The sequence below is a fragment of the Trachypithecus francoisi genome, unplaced genomic scaffold, assembly GCF_009764315.1.
Source record: "Trachypithecus francoisi isolate TF-2019V2 unplaced genomic scaffold, Tfra_2.0 Lachesis_group4, whole genome shotgun sequence".
Lineage (NCBI taxonomy): Eukaryota > Metazoa > Chordata > Mammalia > Primates > Cercopithecidae > Trachypithecus > Trachypithecus francoisi.
This window is the reverse complement of record NW_022681469.1, coordinates 98,029,725-98,042,892: the sequence shown is the minus strand read 5'-3', so window position 1 is coordinate 98,042,892 and position 13,168 is coordinate 98,029,725. Positions and strand designations below refer to the sequence as shown.

Here is a 13,168-nt window from a genome sequence, read left to right as displayed (position 1 = left end):
TAACTTACGGGACTCGAGCCTTCCGCAATTCACTGAGCGCATTTACGGAAGTAACGTCGGGCACTGTCGCTGGCCACAAGAGGAGGAGGAGTACGCATTTGGCGTAAGGAGGGGCGTAGAGCCTTGCCGCCATTGGCGGCGGCTAGGGCGTTTACGCAACGGCCTGACGTAGAGGAAGACGCGTTAGTGGGGGGGAAGGTTCTAGAAAAGCGGCGGCAGCGGCTCTAGCGCCAGTAGCAGCAGCGCCGGGTCCCGTGCGGAGGTACTCCTAGCGGTGTTGTTTCTCGAGCAGCGGCAGTTCTCACTACAGCGCCAGGACGAGTCCGGTTCGTGTTCGTCCGCGGAGATCTCTCTCATCTCGCTCGGCTGCGGGAAATCGGGCTGAAGCGACTGAGTCCGCGATGGAGGTAACGGGTTTGAAATCAATGAGTTATTGGAAAGGGCATGGCGAGGCCGTTGGCCCCCTTGTGGAAGTCGGCCAGCTGCCTCCGTGGGAGAGCGGCAGGAAATCGGGCCGCTTCAGTAGCAGCGGGGCTTGAGGTTTATGAACGGGGTCTTGACCGGAGGCCTGAACGTACAAACAGCTTCCCCACCCTCAGCCTCCCGGCGCCATTTCCCTTCACTGGGGGGTGGGGGATGGGGAGCTTTCACATGGCGGACGCTGCCCCGCTGGAGTGAAAGTGGGGCGCGGAGGCGGGAATTCTTATTCCCTTTTTAAAGCACGGTGCTTCGGGGGCCACCGCGTCTCCGCGGCGAGTGTTTCGGCGGGCAGCGGGTCCCCGTGAGCGAGGTTGCGGAGCTTCCCCTCCCCCTCTCTCCCGGGAACCGGATTTGGCGGCCGCCATTTTCATGGCTCGCCTTCCTCAGCGTTTTTCTTAAAAACTCTCTTATTCTCTTAGTGTGCTTTCTCTGTCAAGGCATAGAAGTGGTTAACTATTTTTCTTTCTTCTCGGGCTCTTTTCATACCGTTTCGAGGTGGATTTGGAGTGTTTTGTGAGCTTGGATCTTTAGAGTCCTGCGCACCTCATTAAAGGCGCTCAGCCTTCCCCTCGATGAAATGGCGCCATTGCGTTCGGAAGCCACACCGAAGAGCGGGCGGGGGGGGGTGCTCCGGGTTTGCGGGCCCGGTTTCAGAGAAGATACCACCACCCAGGGCGTCGGGCCGGGTTTAATGCGAGCTGTAGGACAAAGAAACCGCTTTATATTCTTCCTGTTTTTAAAATTTGAGTAACGGATATATCTGGGTCTGCAGTCACTAAAACGGCAGATGAACCGCAGCAAAAATAAACACACTTTGGAAGCCATCGGCCACGAGGGGCAGGGACGAGGATGGTTTTCTGGGCGGGGGAGGGATGATATTCGCGTCAGAAGCCTTTACTGTTCTTGATTCCGCTTAAGTTGTAGAGCCGACTCGTATTTTAAGTAATGTTTTTACTGAGAAGTTTAATCCTTACGGGACAGTTCCATGGACCATTATAGATGATTAGTTAGAAATTACGAGGAAAGTGAAATAACGATTTTATCCTTAGTTGTACTTCGGTTAAAACATGGCTTCGGAGGCTCTTTCCTGTAATGCGTGTGTATTTTTGTGCAAAATTGTTTTGGGCCTGGGCCGCTCTGTATTTGAACTTTGTTACTTTTCTCATTTATGTTTGCAATCTTGGTTGAACATTACATTGATAAGCATAAGGTCTCAAGCGAAGGGGGTCTACCTGGTTATTTTCTTTGACCCTAAGCACGTTTATAAAATAACATTGTTTAAAATCGATAGTGGACATCGGGTAAGTTTGGAAAAATTGTGAGGTAAGTAATGAGTTTTTGCTTTTTGTTAGTGATTTGTAAGACTTGTTATAAATGTACATTATCGGTAATTTCAGTTTAGAGACACCTATGTGCTGACGACAATTAAGAAAAAACTAGTTGAGAAAATGAAAATACTTATCTTGGCAAGTAACCATTTCAAGACTGCGTTGTGTTTCATAGAAAGTAGTTTGATCATTTCAGTTAATTTTTTTTTTTTAATTTTTACCAGTCCTGAAAACAATTACAGGAAAAAATCCGAACTGGCTTTTACCACTGTTTTTTAGCAGTTAGGAGCATGTGAATGGGGGGAGAGAGCTCTGTAGAACTGGGATGAGAGCAGCAATTCTGCTTGCTAGGAACCAAAAATAATTCTTCATTCAAAATTACCTGTGACTTTTTAGCGTGCATTACGCATTCGTAGCAGTTGGTCCTGGATATCACTTCCTCTCGTTTGAGTTTTTTTTTTTTTTTTTAACGTAGTTACCTTTTGAGACAGGTTTACTTAACATTCTTAACTGCCCAAAATACTGGGTTGTGTAATACAGCATATTTGCTTGTTTGCAGGTATTAAAGATTTCAAGTCTGAGGTTTTTCCTATTGGGTTAGAAAATTGTTTCGTGCCGTGTCGCTTGCCACATGGCCAATCAAGTTCAGTAAGTTTCAGCTTTCAGTAATAGTTAGCTTAGAGATTATGCCAGGTGACTTTTATTGTACATAAGGTTAAGCTGAGTAATTCATATTCTGTATTGTCATATCCTATATAGACAATGTCCAAAAACCAGTTAAAACTTTTAAGCTTTGAGTGCTACTGGTCATAAAAATGAATTTGTCCTGGTTTTAAGTAATTTTTAAGGTTATTGCTAATGCATATCATGATTTTAAATATTTTTGTCACAGAGTCATAGGGAGAAACAGTGTTTTACAAAGGTTTTTTTGGCTGATATACTTAGAATCACCACCAGAGGGGGCAGTTAAGGGAAAATAAATGGTACTGAATCGTGAAATAAAAACTTTGGGTCATAACCATCGAACCAAAAGTTATTTTCTGATGTTTATAAATAGAAATCTGCGTTTTTAGGTTATAGGGTTGAAATTTTTGGTAAAGATTTAGTAATCTTTTGATAACCACAGTCTACATTTGTTCATTTCTCCTTAGAAATTTTTTAAATTAAGTAATAATACATTTGTTTAAGATAATTTAATGTTGAGTAAATTTAGATCAAGCATTAATGACTTTGAAACTTGTGTAGATCAGCTGAGGCAATTTTTTTGGTGTAACACAACTAATATGCAGTTTAACATATGGTTTAAATTTGATGTAAGTTTTTTTTTTCCCCCCCAGAAAACTTTAGAAACTGTTCCTTTGGAGAGGAAAAAGGTACTCTGCCAGCAGGTCACCTCATATTTAAGAATTTAATTTCCTGTATACAAAGAGGAAAATGTAAATAAAAATTGAAATGGTATTTTCCTTTGCAGAGAGAAAAGGAACAGTTCCGTAAGCTCTTTATTGGTGGCTTAAGCTTTGAAACCACAGAAGAAAGTTTGAGGAACTATTACGAACAATGGGGAAAGCTTACAGACTGTGTGGTACGTAAGTTACTGAATTGTTACTGTGTATTAGTATTGTAGCTGTTTGTTAAGTGAATCATGGAGGAAGTAACTATATCAGTATAGTAAAAAATACTGTTATGATTGTTTACTTATAAGCCATAATGAGATTAAATGCTAAAGTTTCCTCTTTGGTTTGAAAGGTAATGAGGGATCCTGCAAGCAAAAGATCAAGAGGATTTGGTTTTGTAACTTTCTCATCCATGGCTGAGGTTGATGCTGCCATGGCTGCAAGACCTCATTCAATTGATGGGAGAGTAGTTGAGCCAAAACGTGCTGTAGCAAGAGAGGTAAGCAAACCATGACTGTCTTGTGCAATTAACATAAAGAATGCTGCCTTGTTGAACATTGGAAAGTATTTTTGAAGTTAGTTTTAACTCAGGATTTTATTAAAGCTCTGTTGGGTTTCTGGACCGTTTTCTGAAGCTAACTTATTTTTCAAAAGCTAGGTCCCTAAAAGCTGTTGTTGTAGATCTGGTAGTTTTAAGGTGGATACAAGCCAAGTATGGTACAAAGGTCGGCTACTTTGAATCATGCTTGTGTTTTTTTCTTTACCCCACCACTGTTTTAGGAATCTGGCAAACCAGGGGCTCATGTAACTGTGAAGAAGCTGTTTGTTGGCGGAATTAAAGAAGATACTGAGGAACATCACCTTAGAGATTACTTTGAGGAATATGGAAAAATTGATACCATTGAGATAATTACTGATAGACAGTCTGGAAAGAAAAGAGGCTTTGGCTTTGTTACTTTTGATGACCATGATCCTGTGGATAAAATCGTATGTAAGTGTCTAACCACAAATGTACTGTTCTTGCCATGTATTCAATTTTGTGTATGTTAACATCTAATTTTTTTATTGAAAGGTAAACTTTTAAAGTTGCTTAATGTTGTTGATTTAATTTAAAAGGAGTTTGAATTTTTCATTGCAGTGCAGAAATACCATACCATCAATGGTCACAATGCAGAAGTAAGAAAGGCTTTGTCTAGACAAGAAATGCAGGAAGTTCAGAGTTCTAGGAGTGGAAGAGGAGGTAATTTCAATTCTGTTTCTTCTTTATTTTTATTCACATAAGGGCTTGCTTCTAACTGGGGCATTTATTGTAGGCAACTTCGGCTTCGGGGATTCGCGTGGTGGCGGTGGAAATTTCGGACCAGGACCAGGAAGTAACTTCAGAGGAGGATCTGGTAAGTTCAAATTCTATGTGTTTAAAGGATGAGTGTGCTTTTATTTTAAATATGATTAGGTTTTCATTAGTAGAATCAGGAAATCAAATTAAATCAAAACCTTTCGCTAAGACTTCAAATAGATAGTATCCTGGCAAGTTCCTGTGACTTGGCCAGACAAGAAGTTTAATAGGGTTGTGTTAATAACAGTTGTATTTATCTGGATTAATAATGTAAAATGAAGTGTCATCAGAAAAGCTTTGGCCCCATGAGTGTCATTCTTAGGTATAAATGAAATGGAATCTCTAAAATTGAGACTTGTTAAGAGTTCAAAATTTAGGTCGTACTGAGATTTAATTATATGCTTTCATGTTTTGTGAATAGTAGCAGTAGTGTGTGCTTTTCTGAGGTTCTTAATTATTGTGCTGAGGTATTAAGAGAACTGAAAAAATGAGTATTAGCAATAATGGTGAACAGCTTATAATAAATGTAATCTTTTTTGGCCCCTAACAGATGGATATGGCAGTGGACGTGGATTTGGGGATGGCTATAATGGGTATGGAGGAGGGCCTGGAGGTCAGTTTCCTCTATGTTTTGGTTTGTTCATGTGACTTAATAGTTAACCATGTTGTATATTTAGTTCATTTATATTTTGAGTTTTTAAACATTTTATATTGCCCCTTATAAAGGGCTTAGGTGATAGTGGTCCAATGTCTTTTGTAAGTAACTTGCCATCTTAGTTGTTACAGCCTAAGGAATAGAGTGCTATTTAAAATGAAAATTTAAAGATAATCATCATCGTTTTCCATCTTTTTTTTTTTTTTGAGACTGGAGTGTCGCTCTGTCGCCCAGGCTGGAGTGCAGTGGCCGGATCTCAGCTCACTGCAAGCTCCGCCTCCCGGGTTTACGCCATTCTCCTGCCTCAGCCTCCCGAGTAGCTGGGACTACAGGCGCCCGCCACCTCGCCCGGCTAGTTTTTTGTATTTTTTAGTAGAGATGGGGTTTCACAGTGTTAGCCAGAATGGTCTCGATCTCCTGACCTCGTGATCCGCCCGTCTCGGCCTCCCAAAGTGCTGGGATTACAGGCTTGAGCCACCGCGCCCGGCCTGTTTTCCATCTTAAGCAAAATAATTGGATCTAGATATATTTTTGTACTGTGCTTTTCTGGAAAAGTGCAGAAGACTGGATTTAACTGATAGTAAAATCTAAGAGGGGGGAGAATATGTAGGAGAAAAATGTAAAATATGTCTAAACCCTTAACTAGATGGTAAGCATCCCAGGATAACTTTCAAAAAGTAACCTAAGGAAATTTTCCAAAATGTTCACTGTGCTCCTGGCTACAGATAAGGTTGTGAACTACCATTGAACCTGAAACGTGATATAATATCAGTTTTATTGGCGTACGGAAAAGGCTGGTACACAGTGACAGATTTTGTGATAAGGGAGGGACATTTAAAACTGAGCTGATAATAGACTTGATTTCTGGTGTTGCCACTCATTAGGTGTGAGTAAGTACTGTATCTCACTGTTCTACCTTTTAAAATTTTAGAGAAAGCTGAGTTCTTGTATTTAACTACAAGTAATTTGAGACTCAGCCCACAACACAAGCCTTTTTTTTTTTTTTTTTTTTTTCTTTTTATAAGGTGGCTTTTGTTTTTTTGAGACAACCTTGCTCTGTTGCCCAGGCCTGGAGTGTAGTGGCGTGTGTCTGCTCACTACAACCTCTGCCTTCCCAGTCCAAGTGATTCTCCTGCCTCAGCCTCCTGAGTAGCTGGGATTACCGGTGTGCACCACCACGCCCACCTAATTTTTGTATTTTTAGTAGAGACAGGGTTTCCCCATGTTGGTCAGGCTGGTCTTAAACTCACTGACCTCGTGATCCGCCCACCTTGGCCTCCCAAAAGTCCTGGGATTAGAGCCACCTTGCCCGGCTTTTTTTTGTTTTGTTTTGTTTAGGTTTTGCATTATGTGAAAGTGTTTCATTTGTCCCTACTTCTGTTTACAGTAAAGAACATACTATGTGGAGTGTTGCGTCTGTTTTTTTTCTTTGAGATGGGGTCTGGCTTTGTTGCTCAGACTGGAGTGCAGTGGTGTGATCTTAGCTCACTGCACCCTTAGCCTCAAGCCATCCTCCCACCTCAGCCTCCTGGATAGCTGGAGCTACGGGGTGCACCACTGTTAACAGCTAATTTTGTGTTTTTTGTAGAGGGGTAGGGGTTTTGCTATGTAGCCCTGACTGGTCTTGAATTCCTGGGCTCAAGCAATCCACCGGCCTCAACTTCCCGTACTGCTGGGATTACAGGTGTGAGCTGCTGGGCCTGGCTAACAACATTGTTTCGTTTTGTTTCAGAGAGTCTCTCTCTGTCGCCCAGGCTGGAGTGCATGGCGTGGCGCAATAACAGCTCACTGCAAAACTCCGCCTCCCTGGTTCACTCCATTCTCCTGACTCAGCCTCCCAAGTAGCTAGGACTACAGGCGCCTGCCACTACAGCCGGCTAATTTTTTGTATTTTTAGTGGAGATGGGGTTTCACCGTGTTAGCCAGATGGTCTCATCTCTTGACCTTGTGATCCACCCACCTCAGCCTCCTAAAGTCCTGGGATTACAGGCGGGAGCCACCGTGCCTGACCGAGAACATTGTTTTAAGAGATGTAATTCGTAGAGAGACATAATCTTTTGGGCCAGTAGGGGGAAGTACTCTTTTACTTTCTCCCTAACCCACACTGCTAGTCTAGCCTCACAGTCCTTACCCACAATATACATGCAGTATTTCAAGATAACTTAAGATTTTTAGTTTTGAGGGAAAGCTGTAGCATTACAGGTTATTTAAGTGGGTACACATGGTGTTATCCATTTGGCTGGGTAGGCACTGCAGCCACCACGTTTACCAAGGGTAGGTATTCAGTCCTTGAAGCTATTTTAGAGGAATTTCATTGAATGTTTCACAGGCAAACTTGGAAATGGATGTGAGGAGACAGTTCAAAATGGCATTGAAAATATTAAGTGATTACTTAAAGGCTTATTTTATAATAGGTGGCAATTTTGGAGGTAGCCCCGGTTATGGAGGAGGAAGAGGAGGATATGGTGGTGGAGGACCTGGATATGGCAACCAGGGTGGGGGCTACGGAGGTGGTTATGACAACTATGGAGGAGGTAATACATTCACCTGCAACCTTTATGTGGGAATTTGGAATTAATGCCTTTGTAACACTTGGGTCTTCTATTTCAATGTTTGTCACTAGATAAAATGTTTGCTTTTGTTTTTGTGGGAGCTTTGTCCTAAATCCTTAGCATGTATCTTTGGTTTAATGTTTGTATTGTTCTGAGGTCCATTATACTAGTATTCCAATTTTTTTATAGGAAATTATGGAAGTGGAAATTACAATGATTTTGGAAATTATAACCAGCAACCTTCTAACTATGGTCCAATGAAGAGTGGAAACTTTGGTGGTAGCAGGAACATGGGGGGACCATATGGTGGAGGTAATTTATAATAATTGAGATTATTCAGATTTTTGTGATTAAAGGATTAGCCTTTTGTGATTTAAAGGGAAAATAACATACTAAGTAGTTTGGGTTATGGGATATATGGTCTTAGTGAAAGTAAAGAAATTTTGCATAAATCTCCACAGAAGTACTCAGCAAGCAGTTATGACATCAAATTGGGATTAGGGGTGTTGGAGGTGGGGAAGTTCAGTAATTTAATTTCTGGTGGGGGCTGGTAAACAGCTAAGTAAAATTGTAACCCACATTGCAAGTGGTGTAAATTGGAATGAGGGTCTTTGAAGCTAAATTCTTAAACTATGATTCAAACCATTGCTTAGCTTATTCTTGAGGTTTTTAGTAGGAGTAAACATTTTCTGTGTCTTGTTCTTGGTGTAGTTTAAAAAAATCCCTTACTCAGTCCAAATGAGGATGAGAGGACCCTGTATTTAAAAGAATAGCATAGCATCAGCCACGAAATAAGAATGTCTATGAACCTGAGTAATTTATCTCCCAAGTAATTGTGCTAACTGGCTGCAAAGGGTTAGGATCTGCTTGTTTTTATTAAAGACTGGATGGATAGAAAATAGAATCAGCTGTAGTGTTATGGTGATCACGGGAAATCAAAGTAAGTTTGTTTTCTCTTGCTGTTCCAACAATTATAGGAAACTATGGTCCAGGAGGCAGTGGAGGAAGTGGGGGTTATGGTGGGAGGAGCCGATACTGAGCTTCTTCCTATTTGCCATGGGTAAGTAGCTTTTGAGTTTTACAATTATTATTATCTTGGGAGACATAGCTGCAGGAGTAAAAGCTTTTTAGGATCATGTTATCTTTCCTTAAAATCTGGTTAGATGGATAATTTCATAACCTATTTTTTTTTTACTCTTTACTTCTGTTGAAACAGGCTTCACTGTATAAATAGGAGAGGATGAGAGCCCAGAGGTAACAGAACAGCTTCAGGTTATCGAAATAACAATGTTAAGGAAACTCTTATCTCAGTCATGCATAAATATGCAGTGATATGGCAGAAGACACCAGAGCAGATGCAGAGAGCCATTTTGTGAATGGATTGGATTATTTAATAACATTACCTTACTGTGGAGGAAGGATTGTAAAAAAAAATGCCTTTGAGACAGTTTCTTAGCTTTTTAATTGTTGTTTCTTTCTAGTGGTCTTTGTAAGAGTGTAGAAGCATTCCTTCTTTGATAATGTTAAATTTGTAAGTTTCAGGTGACATGTGAAACCTTTTTTAAGATTTTTCTCAAAGTTTTGAAAAGCTATTAGCCAGGATCATGGTGTAATAAGACATAACGTTTTTCCTTTAAAAAATTTAAGTGCGTGTGTAGAGTTAAGAAGCTGTTGTACATTTATGATTTAATAAAATAATTCTAAAGGAAATTGTGTAATTATAGACTTTTTATTTTAAATAAGTTAAGGAGTGGGTAGTATAATTAAGGTCCGTTGCAAAGCTGTTGTTAATATTTGTATAAGATATATGCTGGTCAGATGTAAGTGTGTTGTCTGCAATTCATCAGGATTAAATTATGTAGATAACTTAAGGGATATCTCTGCAAGGAGAAACACCTTTTTAGATCTTTTAGATGCTGCTTCTTCAATGCAAGGAAAGGAAATAACCCCAGCGAGGTACTCTTCAGGGACACAGGTCTAGTACAAGAGAACTCTTGACGGCTACTAAGTTCAGCCAGTCTTAAAAAACTGTGCTGTTTCTGCAAAACTTTAACTACAGTAGTTTTTAAGGATGCCAACGAAAGCTGAGGGTGTAGAGCAAAATAGTTCTAAGCTTCAGTTAAACTTCTTTAGGTAAGATCTTATTTACTTTTCCTTTCTTAATTTTCCTCCCTAAAAGATAAACTAATACTCTTAAATGGTCTTTCAGTATAGTGGTTCTTACGTAGTTTAACATAGCTATAAATTGAGTTTAACAATTTATAAACTCAAGAGAATAATTTTTATAAACCCTGTTTTCCAATCTGTCATTTACTTAAATTATTTTGGTTGTTTTTCCCTTTTTTTCCTTCTTTTCCTACCCCCTCCCCCTCCATGTGAAGATTTGGGTGCTTAACATATCATTTTTTTCCCTGCTGGAATTTTAGCATTGATATGAACCATGGACAAGTATATTCTGCTGCCACAAAGACTGTAAAGTGCTTCATTTCAACAGCTGAGGCAAGCCAAGTGATCATTAATAAAGCTTTTCTTGGTTCCTTCAGTGGTGTTGGTAGTAAAATGGTAGGTAAAAGTTAGGCTGCAAGTTCAATAAATCATGAGATTTCCCATCGTTACACCCTTGTGTATTCACATTTCTTGGATCAAACATTCTGAGTGAACTAGGGGTTTTTATCAAAGACATTTGTTGTATTTATGGTTGTTATCAGGATGAGACTGAAGGTAGGGCAAAAATGGTTGAATCTATTTTCAGATAGTAGTTCATACTTGAGTGAAGTGTCTGTCTACATTATGAAGCCTGTATGTATCCAGTACCAAGTAGGTGGGTTAAATGTGGTTATTTTAGTTCAGTGTCTTACCCTGAAGAGAAAGTTGTAGGTTGGCTGTTGAAATTCATTCCTTAGATACCATCAGTTTGATTGCCCGGCTTTATTGCCTTTACAGGAATGTGATACTCAGGGCTTACTCTACTATATGCACCAGTGAGTCTTCTTTGATCCTAAGACCACCACTGAAGTTGTTTAGGTTCTTTTGGACAAACATGATAAACTTCTTCAGATACTTTTTTTTTCCTTTGGCAGGAAGGTGTCTTGCTGCAGGTAACTAATGAAGAAGTGGTCAACCACAGAGTCTTCAAGAAATAAGAAATTCTGTACCATCTGAAAGTAGTTCTTGTTGGTGCCTTCATTTAAAAAGCACTCTTTAAAATAAAAGGGAAATGTTTTCTGATAAAACAAACATTTAGTTCAGGTTCTTGATATAAAACAATTAAAAAATGAGTGTTGTTTGTAAAACTAACATCAAATTGGCTAGAGAGAGAAATGTATCATGTTTTAAATTAGGTTTTGTGAGTAGACAGATTACAATTCTATTTTAAATATAAAGTTTATAAAATAAATATTTTTTGTATCCAAATACTTGGTGTAATGTTTACACATAAAATGTGTGAATCTTGTTCTATAAACATTTGGTTGTCTAAAAGATCACCATCCCCTAAATTTTTTAAAGCAGTTTGGGGCTATGCATATTTTCTTTTAATATTAACAGATAAATGAGAAGAGCATTGTGGACATTATTGACTGTCCCCAATAAAATGCTGTTCATTATGCACTGTATATTCAGCGTTTGAGTACTCCTACTAAAGTTCCTGGCTTTACCTTGTATGTTCAGCAATACTGGTGGCATTTTGAAAATCATGGATTTTAAAGGTTAACTGGCCAGAGTGGTCTAGATTAACTGGCTTTGCAAAAGCACTGAGGCTTAAAATATGTACTAGATTGTCACATGTCAATTAGTTTTATTGTGTTTCACACAGAGTAAATGAATATCGGTGTTTTTTTTTTTTTTAATGTGTGTATTTGGACATTTATCTGAATTAAGAAAACCAAAAAATAAGGGCCAAGTTAATTGATTTGTTTCTATGATAATTTGTTTTGGTTTTGATAATTTGAGATCTAACAGGTAAGTCACACTAACAGTGGGTAACACATAGAAAGCACTTTTCTGTTTGAAATAGCTGAATTCATCACAGACTTGTACAAATATCCCAACTTCAGGAAAATTTTGAAGTTTTAAAAATGTTTGGATGTACAAAGAACGTTGAGCTTTGAAATACATCAGGTTGATATGCATAACCTCAAAATACCAACCCTATCCAGCAAGGTCAAGGGAATATCACAAATAGGGGAGAATTAGATAATTGCACAATAGACTGAAATGAACTGATTGAAGAAGGATTTACTGAAACATGGGGTAATGTTGGATATTCAACATAGACTTACTTCCTATGTGTATAGTGTTGAACTGTTTTTGTTGGAGAAATTGAAGTTAGTTCTTGTGCAGCTTTGAGACAGTGCCCTAAAATGAAGAAAGGCTGCCTTTTGCCCGAGGCTTTCTATTGTTGCTGTGTAACAACTTACTTTTAGAGCAGTTTAGAGAAACAAACTTCAGCATCTATGGGTCAGCAGTTGGGAGCAACTTAACTGATTCTGGGTAAAGCTCACAGTTGCAATCACAGAAAACTAGGATAATTTTTTTTTTAATATCCAGAGTGGCATACTAACAGGGCTGAAAAGTTAATGCTGGTTGTCATCTTCCCTCGTTGAGTGAGCAAGAAGGGCTGTAAAACGAACACACTACAAAGTAGTCATGCCATCTTACATCCTTTATGGTCACAGAATGTGGTGGGAGAGTTCTGTTCACTGGTACAATTACCAAGCAGGCAAAGGATCATTGGGAACTCTCTCAGATGCCAGCTGTCACACTCGGGTGTACCCTTACTCAGTTTATGCATGAGTGTAAAACCGGATTTCCCTGTGTAAGGTTTTCCTTGTAGCCCAATTCGGTAGATGCCAAATTGCTTGACCTAATAAATACTAGTTAGGTATTGGGAGCTAACAATGTAAGGCAACAAGTCTCAGTTTGTCACTGATGGTTGAAAAATGCAAAAGGTAGTAAACACCTATCTCAGGACACCTGGAGTGCATGTTATTTAAATTTGCTATCTTTAAGGTTTGGAACTAATGTACTGAGATGGTTGACAGGCCCTACATAATTTTGACATTTGCACTATTTAGTAATGCACTAACACTGGCTTGTTTTGGGGTGGTGGAGGGGAATTGGGGTAACCAGTGAGTTGCACGGATTTACCAGAGAACAAATAGTTTGAAAACTGAGATGGGGAAAGAAGGATCTAGCCACTTGAGTGCATTTAGGGAAGTTAGTATTACCACAAAAACCCAGTATACTGGTTCTGTAGCTCTGTTCAACCAAAGCCTGCCTTTATTTTCCATACAATTGGCCTGAAATCTGATCACACTTCGGAAGATGCTCAAGTGAGTTTTAATTGGAAAAGATACCCTACCCACTTGGGTTGTCTTTATCCCTATCTTCCTCATTCTGATTAAGACATTAGATACTGCAAT

General features: G+C 39.5%; 1 protein-coding gene across 6 annotated transcripts; it reads left to right on the top strand.

The window, feature by feature from the left end:
• The first annotated feature begins 154 nt into the window (after positions 1–154).
• Positions 155–11,359, top strand: HNRNPA2B1 (heterogeneous nuclear ribonucleoprotein A2/B1). Of its 6 annotated transcripts, none has more exons than XR_004432991.1 (13): positions 187–407; positions 3,146–3,181; positions 3,280–3,390; positions 3,555–3,701; positions 3,983–4,193; positions 4,341–4,442; positions 4,516–4,596; positions 5,089–5,151; positions 7,608–7,727; positions 7,935–8,057; positions 8,723–8,805; positions 10,172–10,244; positions 10,826–11,359. XR_004432991.1 is itself a non-coding variant. In XM_033193323.1 (12 exons), the coding sequence occupies exons 1-11, from the start codon at positions 402–404 to the stop codon at positions 8,782–8,784; spliced, it is 1,062 nt and encodes a 353-aa protein (XP_033049214.1). In that variant the 5' UTR covers positions 187–401; the 3' UTR covers positions 8,785–8,805; positions 10,826–11,359. The 6 variants fall into 6 exon arrangements, 4 of the variants coding, with proteins under 4 accessions (XP_033049215.1, XP_033049214.1, XP_033049216.1 ...); XR_004432990.1 differs by having other exon boundaries at positions 10,172–10,307; XM_033193323.1 differs by lacking the exon at positions 10,172–10,244.
• The last annotated feature ends 1,809 nt before the right edge of the window (positions 11,360–13,168 follow it).

Coding starts and splice junctions, on each gene's coding strand:
- HNRNPA2B1 (XM_033193323.1), top strand. Junction 3,702..3,982: donor AACGTGCTGTAGCAAGAGAG/GTAAGCAAACCA, acceptor CCACTGTTTTAG/GAATCTGGCAAACCAGGGGC. Junction 4,597..5,088: donor TAACTTCAGAGGAGGATCTG/GTAAGTTCAAAT, acceptor GGCCCCTAACAG/ATGGATATGGCAGTGGACGT.